At 51.1% G+C, this 23283-nt stretch overlaps 1 protein-coding gene across 6 annotated transcripts in view; it reads left to right on the forward strand.

The window, feature by feature from the left end:
- Nucleotides 1-23283, forward strand: part of ATAD1 (ATPase family AAA domain containing 1) — a 791357-nt gene that overhangs the window by 425482 nt on the left and 342592 nt on the right. For all 6 annotated transcript variants that reach the window (XM_069611287.1, XM_069611289.1, XM_069611286.1 and 3 more), the window contains one exon: nucleotides 2161-2267. In XM_069611287.1, coding sequence (XP_069467388.1) covers nucleotides 2161-2267 — 107 coding nt within the window. The remainder of the gene's footprint in view (nucleotides 1-2160; nucleotides 2268-23283) is intronic.

Raw genomic sequence — 23283 nt, forward strand, 5'->3', positions numbered from 1 at the left:
GCAGCTCTGATTCTGGGCAATACACCAGGGAATCTCACTCTTGGCAGTTCATCTGGCCGGAGAGGAGAATGCAGCGGCCGACGCCCTTAGCAGGCAGAGCGCGGTCTCCCACGAGTGGAAGTTGGCTCAGGAAGTCCTTCAGGAGATCTTTGCTCTTTGGGGATCCCACTTGAGGGGTGCCAACCGCAAGTGCGAGACATAATGCTCAAGGGAATTTCCTACGAGAGGAGCTTTATGGGACGCGTTTGTTGTGGATTGGTCATTCCCACTTCTGTATGCGTTTCCTCCGGTCACCGTCATTCCTCAAGTTCTAAGGAAGTTGCAGAGCTTCGGGTCCCACATGATCCTAATTGCTCCGGAGTGGGCCAGGAGAGCGGGGTACCCAGACCTTCTAGAAATGTCCATCTGTCCTCCACGGCGTCTTCCCCACAGAGAGGATCTTCTCTCACGCGAGGTGGGTCGGGTTCTCCATCCAGAGGTCAACAATCTCAACCTTAATGCTTGGTTTCTGAAAGGTTGAGATATAAGGATTGGGACCTCCTGGATGATGTCATGGAGGTGTTGCTTTCGGACAGGCATCCGGCAACCAAATCCCTTTACCGTTGGCGTAAGTTTGGCTGGTGCAGAGGACACAATGTTGATCCTTTTCAGTGTTCCTATCCGATGGTTCTTTCTTTGGCCCACAAGTGTCTTCAAGCGGGTACCATTAAAGGCTACCTGGCAGCGCTGTCTATGTTCAAGCGCTCGTCTGAAGAATGCTCTTATTTTAAGATTCCTTTGATTACCCAGTTTCTAAAAGGGCTTTCTAATGTGTTCCCAACGTCACCTTTTCAGGTGCTGGTTTGGGATCTGAATCTAGTCTTGAAATTCTTGATGGGTGCTCCATTTGAACCTTTACTCTCTTGTCCTTTGAGACTGTTTTGACCTTCAAGACAGGTTTCTTGATTGCAGTTACATCTGCTTACAGAGTGAGCGAGTTGCAGGCACTTTCGTCTCAGCCACCCTTTACTGTGTTCCACAGGGATAGGGTTGTACTGAGGGTACGTCCTTCCTTTCCACCTAGGGTAGTGTCTGAGTTTCATTTGAGCCAGAAGGTGGTACTTCCTGCTTTCTATCCTCCTCGTCCTGGTAAGGAAGAGGAGAGACTCCATAGGTTGGACCCTATGAAAGCTTTGAGCTTCTATATTTCTAGGATGTCCAGGGTCCAAGTGGACGACCAACTTTTTGTGGGATACATTGGACATTGGACACCGATTGGTCCAGGCTGTTACTAAATGGACCCGGTGGATTATCCTCACCATTGCTGAATGTTACAGATTGGCTGGCAAGGACCTTCCTGAGGGTTTGCGAGCTCACTCTACCAGGGGCGTGCCTACATCCACAGCCCTTCAAAGGGGAGTTTCTGTTAAGAATATTTGTGATGCTGCAACGTGGTCTTCCATCCATTCCTTTGTCAAGCATTACTCCCTGGATACTTTCCATGGTCAAGATATGGCCTTTGGTAAAGCAGTGCTCTATTATGCCATCTGATTGGGTATATTCAAATTCTTCTCCCTCCTCTGTTCGCGGATACTGCTTTGGGAGTCTGTCAAAGAACAAATTACTTACCAACTGGTAACGTTCTTTCGACTGGATGTTCCTCCAACGTATTCCACATCGCCCTCCCAGCCCAACCCTCTGAGGATTTTCCCATGTTATTTCAGCTTGCGTTCCCACACGGCTATGTGCAGTCATGGAGGCTTGGTGTGCGGTTATGGCACATGTGGTGGAGGGAAAAAACATGAACTGAGGCTACGGGTGCCGTGCATCCTACTTATTACATCCAATGAGGTCACCCTTGACGGAGGCCTTCGAGGGATATCGACCCAGCGCCATCGACGCAGGACTCCCTCTGCCGAAGAATTTGCGAAGCAGCACATCTGTGGACATTACATGTCAAAGATGTGGACTACGTTGGAGGAACGTCCAGTCGAAGGACCATTACCAGTTTGTAAGTAACTTGTTCGTCCAGCTCACCCCCTCTCTACCCATAAACACCTTCCAGTGTTTTTTACGTGTGGGTGTTGAAAATGGTTTGCATTTTAAATTGAACTGAAGGGACAAGGCTATTCCTTTATTGTTTTTTCATAATGTACTTAACAAGCATCCCCCTTCATTTAGATTCCTTCCTCCGAAGTCGGTCGAGCAGTGATCATGAAGCTACAGCTATGATGAAGGCCCAGTTCATGAGCCTTTGGGATGGTCTAGACACAGATTACAGTTGTCAGGTAATGTATGCGAAAAGTAAAGCATTTGTAAATACTTCAGTGACCGCATATCTTATTGTTATCATGACAAAACGTGCAGGCCTAAAAATTATAATTGTTTTAATAACTGTACATTCTCATGACCTTTAAAATAATTGTAACCTAATTGAGGAATACTCTCTGGTCTTTAAAGTACGAAAATTAAGAATTGTGACAAAGGATCAACAAAACAAACAGGCGTCATTGGTGAAGTTCAACATCACTGCAACGCTATGCTGGACATCACTAATATTTTCTAAGGCAGTCTCTGGAACATAGCACCTGGTATACTTCTTGGCTACACCGTAGTGTCAAGGGGATTGCGCTCAGCTCGCTGCTTGTACTGCCCTTGCTTTAGAGTTGAGGTCAGTCTCAGATATTTTCACCCATTGGCCATGGGTTGCTTTCCTGGGCTGATTACCATTCCTTTTGAGACACTTCTATGAGCAAGTATTTCTTCCCCTCTTTAGAATTTCTGTTACGCTGTGTTATCGTCACCTATCAGCTAGGAGTTGCCCTCCTTAGTCAAGGTCCTTTATTAACTCTCTCAAAATGATCTCTCCTCCCATTGACTCGAATGTAGCACTCTGGGTCGGGTGCGAGGAGGGGGGGGGAGAACTCTTTGATTTCTATCAATCTGGGTTATTGAGATAAAGTCATAAGCAGGCTCCTGGTTCTCTTTATCCCTCTTGGTCTGGTCTCTGCAAGTGGCTGAGATCTAGCCCTCAGCAGGTGCTTGGAGTTTCACCCTCAAAGCTCAGTGCATTTGTGGAACTGTGCACCAAGACAAGGAGCCTATGGTCAAGAGAAAACTAGGGTGGGGGTCAGAAACCAACCACTGTCTCTTTTTATTTGGGCAAAAGCCCAAAGTATTTTTTGTTAGGTTTGTGTTTTAGCCTTTGTAGTGGTAGGGACAGAACTCAGGTTATAATAGGATTCTGAACTGGGGACTTTATTTATATAAGACATCATGACAAGCACCCTTTTTTATACTTTTTATTTGTAGAGTAGGGCCCAGAATCTTAAGCTTGGGGTTAGCTTAGGCCCTGTTTTTGTTAAAGAATAAAGAACCATTCAGATAACATTGCACTGTGTCTCTCTCTTGATTCTGACCTACCGCAGGTGGGTATAACATCCCCTCACCTTTGCAGTCTTGCTGTTCTGTTGTGGATGTGGGCCAATCAGCAGACTAGATTACTCATTGCTTGCCATCTGGTAAAGAGAGCAAAACACAGGCCAATTCCCTCAGCATCTTGACACAAGACAACCACAAATGCAAAGTCCCTCCGGAAGTGCCCCGAATCTCAATACCAATTGTCTCTCTTGCCTCATTCCAGGTCCTCAGTCTTTGGGAGATGCTCTAGCTCTTAGGTCTATGTCTTGGGAGGATAGCTCAGGAGCAACGTGCTCGCCTTGGAAACAAGACGACACGGAGCACCACAGGTTCGATCCCTGGGTCTGTGCTTAGAAACCTCTGGGTATTAAGTGTGTTATAAATATCATATCATTAACAATCTAAGAGATTATGCTTCCCTACAATTCCAATGATCCACAAGGTTATAAAGAAGATTCTGAGGAGCATCATTCTCTGCATAGCCCCCTATTGGCGAGCCAGATTCTGTTTTCCAGAGATGGCGAATCTCCTTACTCCTACTTCCCGTCTCCTTTCCTCCATACTTTTGTGACATTCCGTCCTGTGGGATGGGACTGGAGCACTTTTTGTAAAAAAGCATCAAATTGAAAAATGTGTCCTTTTTACGCGGGGTACCGCACGCGGCCGTAACCCGCCCTCCTTAGCGCCACCCCGCGCATCGCCCTTCAGTCCTTTTATCCACGCGGTCGGGGCTGGACGCACTTGCATCACCGGTAAGATTTTTCTTTTCCCGTTGTCCTTCTCGCCTGCTCCGGTTCTGCGGTCGGATAATCCTCAGTCTATGCCGGATCGTTTGGGATTTGTCGCTTGTTCCTCTTGTGAACGTCGCTTTGGTAGGGCGGTTCCCCATTCTCTCTTTTTGGAGTGTCTGGGACCGGATCACCATTGGGACTCGTGTTTCTTCTGTGACTCCCTTTCAATCCGGGCACTTCAGCGTCGTCTTCGTTAGTGGGAGGAGATTTTCCAGAGTTCCTTTACTGCATTTTCAACTCTTCATCGACGGAAAGAAGAAACGCCCGGTAAGTTCCTTACTTTTCAGGGCACCCAGGCTGGGGGACTCCTTCCTAGGGTCCTCCAGGTCTGGGAGGGGCTTCAAAAGCTCTGCTACCAGGGTTTCTCCTGAGGTGCCTCGCAGGCCTAATAGGCGTACCAGGGTTTTCTCTGAGGGTTCCCGTGAGGTGCCTGCTGATACCGGATCACGATCCAAGGTTCGCCAATCCGGTGCTAATAGCCAGCCTAATCGTGCTGTGGAATTGGGTACCGGAGTTTGCTCCGAGGTCTCCTTGTCTGGAGCTTCCCACACAGACATTGGGGTGCGCCTTGATGCCTGCGTTGAGGCTTTCTGTACCGAACCACGGATTGAGGCCCGTCTCGGGGGGAGCTATAAAGACCGGACTCCATTCCGAGGTTCCTCTTATCGAGGCTAAGGTGTGTACCGACAGAACTGAGACCTGTTAAGGTTTTATCTGTGAGGTGGATTCCTCAACTTTCCCGCGCTCGCAGTGTTAACGGTTCTGCTGAGGGGGCACAGGGATAGGTTGCTGACCGTTTCTTCTCTGTTACTGGCTTGGCCGAGGTTCCTCTCTTGGAGGCTAACTCAAAGGGTCACGACAGGATGTCCAGTAAACATCCCAGGCCCCATAGTACCGAGGATCCTTGTGTCAAGGCTAAAGTTTCGATCAAGTCCCCTGACCAATCTGTGGAGTCACCTGCCTCATCCACACATGTGACGCAGTTCTCCTCAGATGCTCACAAAATGGTGGGCCTTCCTGCGTGGTCTACGGTGGCCATTTTGGATTCTTCCCTCACACCCACGCTATCGAAGGCGGGTGCTGGAAGACTTCTTTTTGGCGGACAACCTTGTCCATGGGACGGTGTGAATCCGTTCAGCCCTTCCTATGACTGGTGCGCTCGGATGCCACTACCGCATATGGTCTCGCTTCCTCCTGCTTCTGTCCCACTGGTCTATGTAGACCCTGTTGGTGGCGGCCCCTCTTGGCAGCCTTCCTCACTACTTTCGTGGGGTATGCCCCTCATGATCAGCCTCTGCCCATCCCGGTTCCTAAAGTTTCGGCAGAGGATGCCTTTTTTGGAGAGATTCAGAGTCTTATGAACACTGATCCCATAAGGGAGTACTTTAAAGGCCTTTTTAGGGAGATCTGCTCTCTTGTGCCGCATCCTGCCCTGGCAGTTCCAGTCATGCCACCTGTTGTTCCGGCAGCAGTACCACCTCTACCTCCCGGCCTGCCTCCACCTCTTCTGCTGTCTCCGGGTTGACAAGACTCCAGCAGAGCGAGACGTCAATTTGATGCCGGTCACTTCGCAACCGGCCGATCCTGACGTTCTGTATGACCCTCAGGCAGAACAGGATAGTGAGGACCATCCCTGCTCTGTAAGAGCATTCCACGACAGGGTTCTGGACATGTCACTCCTTGACATACCAGTACCTGAGGCACTCACTCCGCAGGAAGGGGTGCTTTCGGGGGCGCTCACATTGTCTCCACAGGAACGCACCAGCCTGTTCCTTCAGAAGGACGTTCTGGCCGAGGCCAGCAAAGTCTGGGATAAACCCCACACTGGGCTGCATATAAATAAGAGAATTGACATCTGTTACGGGCTTCACACCTCCGAGGGAGTAGCCTTGGCGTCATCTCCGCTCCCTTCCTCAACGGCGGTTGCGGCCACCACTCTGCAATCCAAGCCGGCCTCTGCAACCTTTGCTGCCGCAGCTCAAGTTCTGGCCAAGTAAGACAAGTTGCTCGACTCCTTGGCCAAGAAAGTCTTTGCCAACGCGGCGCTGCAATTGCATCAGGCTAATGCAGAGCTAATTTTGGCGGCGGCGAATATATAACTGTGGAGGGATTTGGCGGACCCCCAGGAGTTTATTCCTGGGGACAGGCTGGAAGACTTTAAGGGCGGTTTGTCAGACGCCTGAGTATGGGCGCAGGATATGCTGGAGGCTGCAACGCACAATGTCGAAAATTCAGCTCGAGGCCTTATGTTGGGGGTGGACACGTCTCGTCAAGCTTGGCTTCATGCAACAAAGTTTTCAAAGGAGGTACAAGATAAAGTTCTGGACCTGCCTTTTGACGGAAAAGAGTGGTTTCATTCTTCAACGGATGACGAGCGCAAAAAAACTAAGGCGAGCACGCACACTGCCAAGTCTCTGTCAGTGCTGGTGAAGCCCCTAGTCAAAGCTCAGCGATCTGGATCCCAGTCTCTGTCCTCCTCAGGCTTCAGAGGGTTCCAGGACCTCAGGTCATGCAGAGCTGACCCCCCAACCCCATCCCTGACAGGTAGCTCCCGTCAGAGACAGAAACAGGGACAGGTAGTCTCTTCGCTGAAAAGTCTGCAAAATTATATTTTTTGGCGCTCGCACGAGACTCTGGTGGGAGGACAAATCTTCTCTCATCTGGAGTTGTGGCAAACCATCACTGAAGACCGGTGGGTTTTGTCCATCGCTCGGGCAGGCTTCCGATTGCCCCTCCCCCCTACCCTGCCCTTCAATCCTCCCTTTCATCAGTCGGGGACGCCCTCCGTCAGGGCTGAGGTCCATAAGCTTCTAGACCTCAAGGCGGTGGAACCTGTTCCCCTAGTGGAACGAGCGGAGGGCTTCTACTCTCGTCTGTTTACAGTGCCCAAACCCAACCAGGCTGGCCTGCGCACCATTCTAGACCTTTCCCAGTTCAACCTTTCTCTTCCCCAAGAGAAATTCAAGATGATCACGCCCTGCCAAATAAAAGTCCTCTCTTCAAGGGGCGACTGGCTCAGCATTGTGGACCTTCAGGACTCGTATATGCATATCCTGATCTGGAGTCTGCATCGGAAATATATACAGTTCTCCCTGGGAGAGGAGCACTTTCAATTCCGAGCTCTCCCTTTTGGTCTCAGTTCAGCACCGCGTATCTTCACGAAGATGATGCCGGTCATCACAGCTTTTCTACGGCTACAGGATATTCATGTCTATCCATATTTGGACGACTGGCTTCTGTGCAGTCCTTGTCCAGTGAAAGCCTTGAGCAATCTTAGTCTCTCCTTCAGCTCCTGTTCGGTCTTGGGCTGTCTGTGAAATGGCAGAAATCCTCCATGACGATCTCTCAGGACCTGATATTACTGGGTTTCTGTTGGAACACCTTTGACTGCAGAGTGTACCTGACTGTGGACAGGATGGCGGATCTGTTAACCACGTGTCAAGTTTTCATTCAGTCAGAGAGCATGTCGGCCTGGTGGTTCCAGAAGCTTCTAGGCCTCATTGCCTTCCTGCGTGCTTGCTCGTCTCAAGATGCGATTTACGCGATATGGCTCTTCGAGCTCCTGGCTTCAGGCAGTGGACCCGACACCAAAATGATGCTGGTTCCACCCTACATGATGACCGATCTCCTATGGTGGTCATCTTCCAGCAATCTGTCGGTGGGTGCTCCTTTTCAGGAGCCCTCCCCTCAAACGACCCTTACTACAGACTCCCCCCTTGTTGGGTGGGACGCAACGATGGATCATCTTCAGGTTTTCAACCTAGGGTCACCACAGGACAGACAATTTCACATAAATTATCTGGAGCTTCTGGCGATTTTCCTGGCGCTCAAAGCTTTCAAGCCAGTGATTGTGAACAAAGTACTCGGCATCCGCACAGACAATGCGGTATCCATGTTTTACATCAACAAGCAGGGGGTTACCAGGTCACATCCCCTTGTAGATCTAGCCATTCAGATTTGGGAATGGGCCATTCAGCACAGTGTTTGACTGCTGGCTGTGCACATTCCGGGCGAGCTGAATGTGACTGCAGACTCTCTCAGCTGACGAGCGGTGGTCAGGTACGAGTGGGAACTGAACAGGGAGATCCTCTCTGACCTTTTTCACCATTGGGACACTCCAGAAGTGGACCTCTTTGCGACGTCATCAAACAGGAAACTTCCTCTTTATGCTTCCAGGAACGGGCGCAGAGCTTCTTCCCCTAGGAATGCTCTGGAGATTCTGTGGCACAACATGAGGGCCTACGCCTTCCCGCCTCTTCCTCTGATTCACCAGGCGCTATGCAAGCTCAGGAACACGAATTGCACTCTCCTGTTCATAGTCCCGTGGTGGCCAGCCAGATTCTGGTTTTAGGAGCTTCAGCATCTGTCAGTTTGCGCACTGATCAGGCTTCCGCTGATTCCCAACCTGCTTCACCAAAGCGATCAGCAGATGTGGCACCCCTCCCCACAATCATTCAGCTTGGCGGCCTGGTACTTGAGTTCAAATCTATAGGTTTCAACTTGTCTGCGGATAATATGTGTGTTATCCAGGTGGCTAGAAAACCTTCAATGCGGTCTCAGTATAGGAGCAAATGGCTCAGTTTCTGTCACTGGTGTTTAGCAAAGCAGCTGGACCCCTGAGAAGCTACCAACGACACAGTCCTGTCATTCGTTTCTTATCTGGCAACTTCAGGCATACATGTCTTGCCTTGTAGGACTTATTTGTCGGTTATCGCTGCTTACCTGTCCACGGACTCTTGCTCTTTTTCATTGGCAAACCCTGTCATTAAAAGACACTTTGCAGGTCTATTGCATCTTTATCCACCTATGCGCAACCCGCATCCAAAGTGGGAACTGAATGTGGTCCTCCCTGCCTTATGCCATAAACCTTTTGAGCCCATGGCTACGGTGGACTTGAAGTTTCTTTTGTAGAAAATGGCTTTTCTGATTGTGGTGACTTCGGCAAGGTGTGTAAGCAAGCTTCAAGCCTTGTCTGTAGAACATCCATTCCTCACCTTTCACAAGGATAAGGTTGTCCTCCGGACCAATCCTTCTTTCCTTCCAAAGGTGATTTTTCATCTGAACCAGTCTATTTCCTTACCCGTTTTCTTTCCAGACCCGGCCTCAGATGCTGACAGATTATTGCATAAGTTGGATTTCAGACGAGCTGTAAAGTTTTATTTGGATAGACATCTAAACTGAGGAGCTCTTCCCAGCTCTTTGTGACCTTCGGAGACCCGAAAGGAAAGCCGGCCTCGAAAGCAACTATCTCCCGATGGATTGCTTCCTTTATTTCGGAGGCGTCTACCGTTCAGGGCCTTCAGCCTCCAAAGGTAATTCATGCCCATCTTGTGCGGGGCAAGGCGGCTGCCGTTGCCTTCCAGAAATATGTTCCCTGGGAAACCATTGCCAGAGCAACCACATGGGTTTTCCCCATCAGATTTTTGTAAGCATTACTGCTTAGACCTGAGCTCCAGAGCCGATGCTCAGTTCGGGCAGACAGTTCTTAAAAACCTCTTTCAGTAAGGGAGTTCCATCCACCCGTTTTCCTGTGAGGAGTGCTTGGTAATCTCCCAAAAGTATGGAGGAAAGGGGACGGGACGTAGGAGTAGAACAAAGTTACTAACCGTACTGACTACGTTACACCTAGTCCACAGTCCCCTTTCCTCCATACGCCCGCCCGCCGTACCCTCTAATAAGTATCATCTATTTTTGCTTAAATGGTCTCAGACCTGGCGATAGAAAAGGACTGAAGGGCGATGTGTGGGGTGGAGCTAAGAAGGGCGGGGTTACGGCCGCAAGCGGTACTCCCCTTAAAAAGAGAAGGACACATTTTTCAATTTGATGCTTTTTTACGAAAAGTGCTCTGGTCCCGTCCCAAAAGTATGGAGGAAACGGGACTATGGACTTAGGAGTAAGGTAGTCACTACAGTGAGTAACTTTGTTATTCCTGATGTCACATTCCTCTTGGATAGAAATGCTCAGTGAAGGGGCCGTATGTTACTTAACACCTCACCTCGATCAATGAGCTAGGCGGCATGATACGTGAGAAAATAAACGATGGTCATCTTGGGCTGACCCAGAACAGCATGTCTTTTATCGTAGTGAATGTCTTATCATTTTTTTGTCTGCTTTCTACACAAGGCTCCTAACCCCGCCTTGCACGTTAATCGTGGCTCAGGCTCGTCTTTCGGGTTGGATTTGACTAAATCTGAGCATCGGGTTGATACTTGTTAGAAAAGATTTCTCTTTTAGCAACTCTCCTTCCATGGTGTTTATAGAATCCCCCCTCCAATCGTTTTGCTTTGTTTTTTAACCTGTTATACATTTTTTAGCTTAAAGGGATGGTCTAGTAAAAAATTTTATTTAAAAAATAGATAGGCCACATAAAAAAAATACTAGCATCCTCTGTTTTAAAACTTCCTATGTAAAATTTTGAGCTATTCAAGCTCAAAATTCGAAAAAGCAAGCACAGGGGCGCAGCCATTTTGTGAAATGGAGGCCCTCCTGTGCTGGCTTTTGCTTTTGCGGCACTAATGAAGGAAAAGCCAGCCAGCTGTAGTAAACAAAGGCTACCGCTGGGTGGCTTTCCCTTCATTAGTGCCAGGACTCGGAGGACGCGGACCGGAGACCAGAGCAGGAAAGCTGCAGCTGAATCTCGTTAAGTGCTATTTATTTTTTTTACAAAAAATAAGCACTAGCTGCAGTTTTTTTTCTAAGTTTTCCGGGCTGGAGGAGCCCGGAAAACTTCGAAATAAAACCGCAGCTTTAAAAACGTTGTATTTATGTTTGCGGTCGCTTTTGAAGCGACCGCAAACATAAATACAACGTTATTGTGTTGGAAAACGCTGCGGTTTTTCTTTCCAAGTTTCTCAGGCTCCTCCGGCTCAGAGGAGCCTGAGAAACTTGGAAAGAAAAACCACAGCGTTTTCCAACACAACCGCGTGTGTTTCTGCCTGCTGTGGCTATCACTTTGGGTCTCCGGTGCTCCCACCGGAGACCCAAAGTGAAAGCCACAGCAGGCAGAAACACACGCGGTTATGTTTACATGCCGCGTAGTGTTTCTACCTGCAGCTGATTTCCCATTTGGGGCTCTCGGGCTCCCCGTGGGGAGCCCGAGAGCCCCAAATGGAAAAGCAGATTCAGGCAGACACAACGCGGTTGTGTTGGAAAACGCTGCAGTTTTTCTTTCCGAGTTTCTCAGGCTCCTCCGAGCCGGAGGAGCCTGAGAAACTTGGAAAGAAAAACCGCAGCGTTTTCCAACACAATAACGTTGTATTTATGTTTGCGGTCGCTTCAAAGGCGACCGCAAACATAAATACAACGTTTTTAAAGCTGCGGTTTTATTTCTAAGTTTTCCGGGCTCCTCCAGCCCGGAAAACTTAGGAAAAAAACTGCAGCTAGTGCTTATTTTTTGTAAAAAAAATAAATAGCACTTAATGAGATTCAGCTGCAGCTTTCCTGCTCTGGTCTCCGGTCCGCGTCCTCCGAGTCCCGGCACTAATGAAGGGAAAGCCACCCAGCGGTAGCCTTTGTTTACTACAGCTGGCTGGCTTTTCCTTCATTAGTGCCGCAAAAGCAAAAAGCCAGCACAGGAGGGCCTCCATTTCACAAAATGGCTGCGCCCCTGTGCTTGCTTTTTCGAATTTTGAGCTTGAATAACTCAAAATTTTACATAGGAAGTTTTAAAACGGAGGATGCTAGTATTTCTTTTTTTATGTGGCCTATCTATTTTTTAAATAAACATTTTTACTAGACCATCCCTTTAAATAAAGCCTTAGCTTTACTTCCCCTGCCTTTTGCTAATTTGTTATGGGCAAAATTATCAGACCTTCACACTATCAGTACTGGGAAACTGTTTCCCTTTTATCTTTTACATTTTTGTAACTTAACATTGCACACCGCATCTTACAATGCAGTGCAAAAGGGATACCTTTGTTTCACGCTAGCCTTTTACACTTGGGGTTTTTAGTTACTTTTTATATGTGACTAAAGACAAGCTGGTAACAGCAATTATATTTGTACATTTTTTTGTTATTTCTACTGTGCACATTTAGGTTTTCTGGTTATAGCTACTAAACGTGGCTAGGACCCTAAAATGGCAATGCCACAAGATTTCTTTTGTTGTTTGGCCATATTATTGTTTGGCCTGCTTCCTGCTTGGCAGGAAATCCCACATAAGGTCATGGCCTTGCTCAGCAAAGCTGCAGCTTTCACAGGGTAGTGATGCCTTTGTGTGGCCCAGCAAGTGGGTAGGACTGTTTGGTTCAGCTATCCCGCCATAAATACCTACCCTCCAGAGCCCTTCGCTCCACTACTTCAAATTCCCTCAGGGTCAGTCGTTTTTCAAAGAAACGAGCTGGGGATAGATCTGTCTTCGGCTGGGGTCTCCCTTTGGAACAGCCTCCCTGCCACCTTCATACTTGAATAGAACCATCTCCGATTCCGGAAGCACCTCAAGACCTTCCTCTTTCCTTCTGCCTTTGCCCCTCTTCTCCCCTGCTGACCTGTTTTCTCTCTGGGGACCATGCACCTGTCCACCCTGTGTATTTCTGGCCCAGGTACCTGCTCTCCCTGCCTCCCTCCTGCACTGCCTCCAGGCCACCCATTGCACTGGAATCTGTAGCTGTACTCCCATAGTGCCCCACTTTTCTACTGCACTTACTCAGATATACCCTATCTGACTAATCATGCACTTGCCACTTGCTGGCTGCACTACCACCTTTTGTCATTGCCTATACTTTTTGATTTATTTCACTTATTATTTATTCTTTTCTCCCCTCTATTATGCACTTTCCACTTCTCCTCCTTACATGCACTTCACCCTTTTCCTTTCTCCATGCACTTGCACGCTCTCAATGTCACCGGGCCTAGTAAGATCGTTGTTTTTGTTCTCCTTTGTTTCCCTCCCTTGCTTGGTCACGCTCTGAAACACGTGTGTACGAGCGCAATATAAATAAAATATCATATCACATCTGTGGTGCTAGAAAGTCTGGGTGTGAGGCATGAGTGAAACAAATAGTTGTCCCTGAATTGGACAGCTACTGGTTGCTTGAATTGTACAGACCCTTACCATTGGTGGGCTTGAACTTGCTCCCATGCTGGATTTTGTAGCCATTTCTTCAGATAAGTGTTGGAACCAAGAATCCCTTGTAGAAGAACAGCCGACTTAAGATTCAAAAAAGACTCCCGGCATCCCTTCCTGCTTCTGACCTGTTGGACTACCTGTTCTGCAATGGCTCTGTACGGTGCTGAAGCCTGTGAACTTGGTGATCTAGCAGTCAACTCTCCAGTGGGCTTTCTCTGTAGAACCATCACCATTCTGTGTTTGCACTCAGAATTTTGGTGGTGGCCAGCTTGTGGTATAAGTCGCTTTACTGTCGAAGTTCAACATCCCAGGCTCAATGGATACTGTCCTGGAAGGACATATGCAACCGCAACTGGAAGAATGCCTACCGTCTGTGTGCAGTGGCCGTCGCTGGATCTTGTGAAGTGTCCTGAAGAGGGCTGCATCGGCGCATCTTGAATTTCTCCATAACCAAGGGTTGCACTCTGCTCTTGGATCCAACCGGAAGAATCATTGCACCTGCAACTCCTGGGCACCTCTCAAAGGAACCAACCGCAGGTAATCCAACAACCAACGATGCTTGTGAATCTGCTTAGAATAGCATGCTGTGCATATAGTCTGACATCTAGTGGTAATCGCAGAGTATTGCATTCTTTTCTCGAAGATTGAAAAGGGACATTGACATGGGCGTTCCTGTAAAAACGTGACCTGTAGTGTACCCAAAATCCTTCACGCAAAGTGTTTGGCAGGGCCTACTAAACCTCATGGTTCAGGGCTCACTGCGCCCTCACCATTTCAGCCGACACAAGGCCCTAAGGCTTCGACCTTAGCGGGTGCCTCCCATAAAACTTCGGTGCATGTTGCGGTGGCGTCGAAAAGACATGCCGAAATGCACATCTCTTGAAAAAACACTTTCACAGCTTCGGGAGAAGCTTTCCAAGCACCATTCTCATGGCTGCGGCCCTAAAAGAAAACTCGCCGTTACCTGAGGGATATTCTCAAACCTCTCCCCTCTGTCTCATGCCCTACAGCAGGATGATCCTACTCCAGTTGCTCCATCTTTCCCTCCCTTTGATTAATCCTCTTCCTGGACCAGGGAAAAATGTGAGAGCTGCATGGACAAAATGTCTGAATTTGTCGATTTTTCTGCTACATTTGATAAGATTCTGAAGATGAGATTCTGAAGATGACTGCCCTAGGCCTTCCAAGTCACCAAGCCACCACTCTCCTGGTGCTCAGTTTTCCTCTCCACCTAGACAACGAATCTCAAACTCATGTGAACATCTTCCAGGATGACCCAGATGATATCTATTATGTCACGGACCCGGATCAGACGTCATAAGAGCAGATTTCACATGATCCAGATACCTCAACCCCCACAAACGACTAGGGTAATTGGCCCAATACCCCTGCCCGCAGGCTTGCCCCGGACAAGATCTTCCTGGAGACTCCTTCCGTCTCTCAACCCCTGGAGGCCTCGCCTAGTGACAATCAGATATTGTTCAACACCCTGCTCAGGAAGGCTGCTGACATCTTCAAAAATGTAGCACATGAGACTCTATTCGACTAGGATTTAGTTGAGAACATCTCCAAAGAGAAAATCCCTGTCAGCCAGGCCATTCCTCTTCTGAGCTCAGTTAATAAACGCCTTGCCCCCTCCTTACTTACACCCTAACTAAATCACTCAGACCATCAACCCGAGAATTGAGAAAATGTATTTCCGGCTCCCTTAGAACCTTTATGTATCAGAGGACATTCCGTTCCAGACTCAATGGTTGCGACAGCCACCAGGAAAGATGCAGGATTTCCAATGTCCTTGTCTGAGACACCACCCAACAAGGACTGTAAGAAGCATTATGCTCTTGGGAAACATATTACCACCTCAGCTGCTTTCAGCACTTGTATAGCTAATAACACCACACTCCTGGCTAGCTATAGCGATGTACAATGAAGATTAGTGCAAGATGACCTGCAAAACGTCCCAGAGCCTGCTTGATCTCAGCTTCTGCCGGTGGTGAATGAAGGGTGTCGGGTGACGCAGAATATATTAAATACCCTTGACTCGGCAGAGACAGCAGGTCGCGTACTAGCTGAGGCACCCTCTTAAAGCTTCATGCATGGCTCAAGAATTCTGGTTTTAAGCCTGAAACACAGGCTTCCCTTATTAATAAAGCAAAAACAAAGAGGTGATGGCTGGAAGGTTTAGAATGAATCTTAACCACTGGCATTGCTCTGGGCAACCCTCCAGACCACCGTTCTTTGCCTGCCAAGCCATTACAGAAGGGGAAAGACCATATGCAAATCAGTCTTGGCCCCACCCCAAAAGGGGCAGTCCAGCCCGAACTGCTAGGTCACATCCCTTCTGCACGAGACCACAAGCATCCCCAAACATGTTCCGCCCTTGTTGGGGCTCATCAGTGACGAGTAGCTTGGGTCTCTAGGCCCAGCAGGCACGGGACCCACGTCTGGGCATACCCGTCCCACTCGGGGTGACAAAGCAAAAACAAAGAGGTGATGGCTGGAAGGTTTAGAATGAATCTTAACCACTGGCATTGCTCTGGGCAACCCTCCAGACCACCGTTCTTTGCCTGCCAAGCCATTACAGAAGGGGAAAGACCATATGCAAATCAGTCTTGGCCCCACCCCAAAAGGGGCAGTCCAGCCTGAACTGCTAGGTCACATCCCTTCTGCACGAGACCACAAGCATCCCCAAACATGTGCCGCCCTTGTTGGGGCTCATCAGTGAGGAGTAGCTTGGGTCTCTAGGCCCAGCAGGCACGGGACCCACGTCTGGGCATACCCGTCCCACTCGGGGTGACAAAGCAAAAACAAAGAGGTGATGGCTGGAAGGTTTAGAATGAATCTTAACCACTGGCATTGCTCTGGGCAACCCTCCAGACCACCGTTCTTTGCCTGCCAAGCCATTACAGAAGGGGAAAGACCATATGCAAATCAGTCTTGGCCCCACCCCAAAAGGGGCAGTCCAGCCCGAACTGCTAGGTCACATCCCTTCTGCACGAGACCACAAGCATCCCCAAACATGTTTCTCCCTTGTTGGGGTTCATCAGTGAGGAGTAGCTTGGGTCTCTAGGCCCAGCAGACGTGGGTCCCGTGCCTGCTGGGCCTAGAGACCCAAGCTACTCCTCACTGATGAGCCCCAACAAGGGTGAAACATGTTTGGGGATGCTTGTAGTCTCGTGCAGAAGGGATGTGACCTAGCAGTTCGGGCTGGACTTCCCCTTTTGGGGTGGGGCCAAGCCTGATTTGCATATGGTCTTTCCCCTTTTGTAATGGCTTGGCAGGCGAAGAACGATGGTCTGGAGGGTTGCCCCGAGCAATGCCAGTGGTTAAGATTCAGTCTAAACCTTCCAGCCATCACCTCTTTGTTTTTGCTTTGTCACCCTGAGTGGGACGGGTATGCCCAGACGTGAGCCCCGTGCCTGCTGGGCCTAGAGTCCCAAGCTACTCCTCACTGTTGAGCCCCAACAAGGGTGAAACATGTTTGGGGATGCTTGTGGTCTCGTGCAGAAGGGATGTGACCTAGCAGTTCGGGCTGGACTTCCCCTTTTGGGGTGGGGCCAAACCTGATTTGCATATGGTCTTTCCCCTTTTGTAATGGCTTGGCAGGCGAAGAACGATGGTCTGGAGGGTTGCCCCGAGCAATGCCAGTGGTTAAGATTCAGTCTAAACCTTCCAGCCATCACCTCTTTGTTTTTGCTTTGTCACCCTGAGTGGGACGGGTATGCCCAGAGGTGGGTCCCGTGCCTGCTGGGCCTAGAGACCCAAGCTACTCCTCACTGATGAGCCCCAACAAGGGTGAAACATGTTTGGGGATGCTTGTGGTCTCGTGCAGAAGGGATGTGACCTAGCAGTTCGGGCTGGACTTCCCCTTTTGGGGTGGGGCCAAGCCTGATTTGCATATGGTCTTTCCCCTTTTGTAATGGCTTGGCAGGCGAAGAACGATGGTCTGGAGGGTTGCCCCGAGCAATGGCAGTGGTTAAGATTCAGTCTAAACCTTCCAGCCATCACCTCTTTGTTTTTGCCCCCCCTTATTAATAAACCTGTGAAAGACTGCACTCTTCGGAAAAGCGGTTGACGAGGCCCTCGAAACAGCAAAGAAAGACCACGAGACGCTCAAGTCGCTGAACCAAATCTCAGCCAAGCCATTTGTCCGAGGAGTCTTCAGCACCCTTCGTCCCTTTCGCGGGCAATCCTTTGCCCGCTCCTCTCAAGCGGGCTATGGAACAGGAGGTTTTCCTTGGTATTCCGGCCAAGGCACTTCGAGCTGTTTTCAAACCCCTCAACACCAGGGATTTTGTTGAGGCAAGAGTAGAGGGAGAAACTCGACAGGCAGAGTGTCCCCATCCCCTGCAAGCAAATGACTTGGTGGTGTTTCCTGGTAAGGGGACTATTAACATCTTTTACCCAGCCATGGGAGGGGATCACCTCGGATCAGTGGGTCCTCAAAAACGTCAGTGGCGGTTATTGCTTAGAATTCCTTTAACCACCCTGATACCACTGTGATGAATCGGAGGTGATTCCCACAGAAAACCTGGCCTGGTACCCTTCTCATCTGGCATGGGAAAGGCAGATGCTTTTTGATCCTGACCCCTGGGTGGATTCTGCGGGAGGATCACATGGGTGGTGAAGCTGGCCAGGATGAATGGAAAGCCCCCTTTTGTACCTTCCCCCGCACTCCACTATTCTAATGGCTTATTGTAAAATAGAAGCTGTAAGGAAAACTGATTTTTACATTATCGACTCCAAGTTCCAAAAAACCCAAAGTACTGGGACGAAGAAGAGGGATGCAGAGGCACAAGACTGCACATTGCAGCCTATTAGCAGTAATGACTTACACCTGAGGGAGACTGGGAGGCATAAAAGGCCCCTACAGGGCAGGCCAAGGGGAAGAGTAGCAGCAGCTGCTCCACATTGAAGCAGAATCTGGAGGAGAACAGAGACGCCAGGACCACTGTCAGGGGTCGAGCATTTGCCAGTCCTGAGGTGATCTTTGCTTCTGGAAGCCGTGATTGCAGAGGTAGCGCAACGGGAAGTGTTCAAGTTGGAAACTTTCCCCCTGGAGACCGGAATTGCAGAGGCGACACAGCAGGAAGCATAAGCTTTGAAATCTTTCCCCGAAGTAAGGCTGGTTCTGGTGGCAGGCGAGTACCGGAGAGCCGCTGGAGCCGAGGAAGCTCCTTTGTCGATTGGCACGGGTTGCAGGAGACTGAAATAGTCAGGTTGCCGAGTCACGCTAAGCAGCAGAGCGAGCGGACGCGCACTCCAGACCCTGTGAGTTCACTGTTCAATTATGACCCCGGAGAGCTCTGTGATCGCCCGCTGGCCAAGCTGGGGTGTTCCAAACAGAGAACAAGTGTACAAAAAGTGAAAGGGTTAATTAGCCCTTATTTTGAATACTTAACGAATGTGAAGTTGGCTAATAATTTATATGACAACCAAGCTGATGTAAAAAAAAGAGGTGGCAGAATAATAACGTGACAGACAAAGGAGGTGTGGGTGTGAGTTTGCGTGCCAGAATAAAAGTCAACATCAAGAAAACAATCATCAGAGAACAGTGCCAACAACTATTGCCAAAGCTAGCAGCAAATTGTCCCAAGGCAAGTTAGAAAAAAACAGCATTGCCAAAGCTAAGGGAGGGCCCCTTAGAATTCAGGTGTTAGTGGAACATATTGCCCACACATAAAGAGGGTCATAAAAGGAACTGACTTAAACCCACATTCTCCAGCATGAGGTCTGGCATGGATTCACATGCTCATGAATATTCCCCGTCGTCAGGCTGGGAATCCTCGGTAAAGAAAAATCAGTATCAGTTTCGTTTCACATCTGTCTTTCGTAGTAGTAACCAATCACTGATCTCTGCGTCATACTGACCACAGCCAATGACTGCCATCTCCCTAAGCTCCGCCTCTGGCAGCCATCTTCAAATTTTTACTGCACGTTCAAGTGTTGGGATCCTCGTGCTATTGCTCTCGAGCTTTAGTGCTTTTTTTGCGCTTTTTCTTAGGAAAATGTTCTCTCTTTCGGTCAAAAGAGCCTCAAGCTCCACCGTTTCTTTATCCGATCAATGGGGACCCATGTCTGATTCTTCTACGCCCCTCAAAGGTGAAGATTTCGTCGAGCCACGCTTTTGGAGGACTCCAGAAGTTTGTCAGGCCCATCTCGATCATGGCCCAGGAGAACGGAAGCTCGACGCCCGGAAAGCTGTTCAGGGTCTGCCCTGGATGCCAGCTTCAGAATGTCTTTAAGGAGGACGAACACTCCCTTTGCCTCTACTGCCTGCATGAGGACAAGACGCACGTGGAGAAGGACTGTGCGTTTTGCGGCAATATGTCGGAGCGGACCATGAAGCACCGCCATCTGCGTCTCGCCAACTGGCTGGAAGGGAAGAGCCAGTCAGGCGAGAAGAAGAAAAAGAAGTCCGAGCTGTCTTCTAAGACCTTTGAGGGCGCCCCGGCGACGGGGGTCCAACAGAAGGCCAAGCACTGCGAGTCCGCTGCCACCGGGAGCGCCGAAAGGTGGGGCTCTACGGGCGCCAGGCAGGGCGCATCCTCCCCGGCGCCATCAACCACGAGCCAACGCTCTGGCTCGGGTAAGAGGAAGGCCGAGCACCCGGCGAAGCTCCTGGAGAGACCCCGGTCGAGCTCGAAGGCCCCATCGGAGGGGGAGCGAGGCGGTGACCCTCCCCCCAAGGAGAAGGCGGTGAGCGCACCTAAGGTGGTGAAAGCCTTAATCCACCCGGCCAAGGTCTATCGAGACAGTTGCGGCGGCCCTGGCTCAGCCTGTGGAGGCTACACCAGTGGTGGCGACCTCTGGGCCCAGAGTCTCCCTGCCACCGCAGAGGGAGTCCTCTTTCATGCCCATCGACAGGACCCCCGTGAAACCTCCGATGGAGAAGGAAAAGGGGGGCAGGAGGTAGTCGTGGATTCGGCCTCAACCTCTGAGGAGGAGCTGATCGAAGTCTTAAGCCACGGCGTTGGCGTGGAAGAAGACCAGCCCGTTGGGAGGGACCCCGACGTAGGAGACGACGAGAACGTCGAGGGTGCCGACGGGGCTCCTGACCGCCCGTCGGACTGCCCTCAACCAGTGCCGCAAGACAACTCGGCAGCCATTTTGTTGGCTATACAGTCCTTTTGCTCGGAGATAAGGACGAGATTGCCGTTACCACCAACGGAGGAACCTCTCCCGACGGGGGACCCGGAGCCAGGCCCTTCTGGGAGCCCTCCTCCTAAGAGAAGAAGGATTCATCCTCCATCTCCTTTTCAACCATCACGCCCTGCTCAGCCCTCGTCCACGACCCGTGGGGATGATACGGGGACTGACACGGCCGCGACTGGCTTAGACGACGAGGTTTACGACGAGGATCTCCCGTCGTCACCTCCTCCCCGGCTTCCCCGCCCGACGAGATTGGATCGTTTCATGCCATGATCGCCAGGGCATCCGAGCTTTTCCAGCTCTGCCCGGAAGAGAAGAAGGAGGAAGGTTTCCTTTATCAACGGCGCGAGACAAGAGGAAGACGGTCCTCGCTGTACCTCTATTGGACGATATCTGGGATGAGGGTCTCGCCCTCCTCAAGAACCCATCCACAACGCCTGCGAGAAGGGATCGGTACGAGAAGAAGTACCGGGTCCCGGACGCAGCCCCCTTGTGCCTTTGGGCACAGCCGACCCCGGACTCTGTCGTCTCCGTGTCGGCCAGGAAGAAAGCGGGGGAGGGGGCCTCGGCCTCTACGTCAACCTCCCCGCCGGACGGCGAGGGAAAGCAATTGGACACGATGGGACGCAGAGTCATCTCATCGGCAGCGATGACGATTAAGGCTGCCAACGCCTTGGCTATCGTAGCCCGCTACGACAGGGAGTTGTGGTACAAAATCGCCCCCCTGCTGGACTTCCTACCTTCCTACCAGACGACAAGAGGGCGGAGGCCCTAGAGATCTTGCAGGAAGGAGAAGTGGCGTCAGACCACGCCATTACGATAGCGACGGACATCGCTGACACTGGATTTCACCAGTTGGGCAACGGCGTGTGCCTCAGACGGCGTGGATGGCTCAAGGCAACTGACTTCCGTCCGGACGTGCAGACCAGATTCTTGGACATGCCGTTCGACGGGAGCAACCTGTTTGGGAAAACAGTGGACGATTCCCTACAAGCCATCAAGACAGACACGGAGACGGCCCGGGCTCTTGGTGTTCTCCAGCAATGACGGCCGCCCTTTCGGAGCGGCGGAGGCAAGCAGGGTGCCTTCAAAGGTTCCGGCGGCGGATTTTCCACCTATCGTCAAGCGGCCCGTTCGTCGTCACAGGAAGCCTACAGGGGACGAGGCAAGTCGGACGGACCCTGCCGTCGTCGCCAAGGAGGACAAGGCGGCAAAGCCTCGTCGAAGCAGGACTGAACCGGCCGTGGGAGGCCGGCTGGCGAGCTTCGTCAGCGTGTGGGAGTCCATCTCCACCGACCGTTGGGTGCTGGACGCCCTGGCCCAGGGTCACGCGCTCGAGTTTCTAAAGAAGTGCCCGCGCAGCCCCCCCCCCCCCCCCCCCCCCCCCCCGTGGCCAGGAAGGAACATCACGTCCCTCAACTTCTCTTGGAGGTAAAGGCGATGCTCAAGAAAGGCGCCATCGAACTTGTCCCAAAGAGGCTTTGGGGCTCCGGAGTTTACTCAAGATACTTCCTCGTGAAGAAGACGACGGGAGGATGGCGTCCCATCCTGGACCTACGACGACTGAACAAATTCATCAAGGCACAGAAGTTCCGGATGGTCACCCTCCAGCACGTCCAGGGTCAGCTGGAGGAGGGCGATTTCCTGTCGTCGGTGGATTTGGAGGATGCCTACTTCCATATCCCCATCCTAAAGGGACACCCAAAGTTTCTCAGATTCGTGGTCCAAGGGCGTCACTACCAGTTCAGAGCCCTTCCCTTCGGATTGAGGTCGGCACCCAGGGTGTCCACCAAGTGCCTCGCACTGGTGGCGGCGCGTCTGCGCCTGGAGGGGATCCACGTCTACCCCTACCTGGACTGGCTCATCCGAGCAAAGACAAAGGAGCTCGCCGCAGAGCACACGGCGAGGACCGTCCAACTACTCACAGACCTGGGATTCTCCATAAACTACGCCAAGTCCCACCTTGTGCCCGCTCTAGACGCACTGTTTCTGGGAGCGAAGCTCGACACAGTGGTGCTTCTGGCCTCTCCGTCGGAGGAAAGGACGAGGGCCATCTTGGGCAAGGTGCAGCGGATGCTGGTTGCGGACGCAGCCAGGGTGAGGTCCATCAAGTCCCTCCTCGGAATGATGTCTTCTTGCATTTATCTCATCCGCCTGTGCAGGCTTCGGATGCGCCCGTTACAGGAGTTCCTGGACGCTCGCTGGATCCAGACGACGGGCAGCTTCGAGGACAGGATCACACTCGACGAGAGCTTCCGACGAGCGATCCGGTGGTGGGGCACCCGCGCGCATCTGACGGCGGGCATGGACTTCCAGACCCCGTGCCACCAGAAGACAGTGACCACGGACGCCTCCCTGGAAGGGTGGGGAGCGCACACCGAAAATCTGCACGCGAGGGGCCTTTGGCTGCCGACGGAGAAGTCCCTCCATATCAACGTCCTCGAACTCCGTGCAGTGTTTTGGGCCCTCACGTCCTTTCTTCCGTCCCTCAAGGGCAAGGTGGTGAGGATCTTCACCGACAACACCACCACCATGTTCTACATCAGGAAGCAGGGCGGTACCAGATCCCCAGCCCTGTCCAAGGAGGCTCAGGATCTGTGGCATTGGGCCGTCGCCCAAGGGATGTTTCTGGTGCCGTTTCATCTGGCAGGGATAAAAAAAACACCATCGCCGACTCGCTCAGCAGAGAGTTGCGCTCGTGCCACGAGTGGGAACTACGACAGGATCTAGTGGACCGCCTCTTCTGACGGTGGGGCACACCCCAGATCGATCTGTTCGCAACGGCGACGAACTCCAAGTGCCGGAGGTTCGCCAGTAGGTTTCCCCAGCCGAGGAGCATGGGCGATGCTTTCTCGTTCCCCTGGGAGGGCCTGT

This window comes from Ambystoma mexicanum, chromosome 8 (genome assembly GCF_040938575.1).
Source record: "Ambystoma mexicanum isolate Mex_15411 chromosome 8, UKY_AmexF1_1, whole genome shotgun sequence".
In the NCBI taxonomy this organism is placed as follows: Eukaryota; Metazoa; Chordata; class Amphibia; order Caudata; family Ambystomatidae; genus Ambystoma; species Ambystoma mexicanum.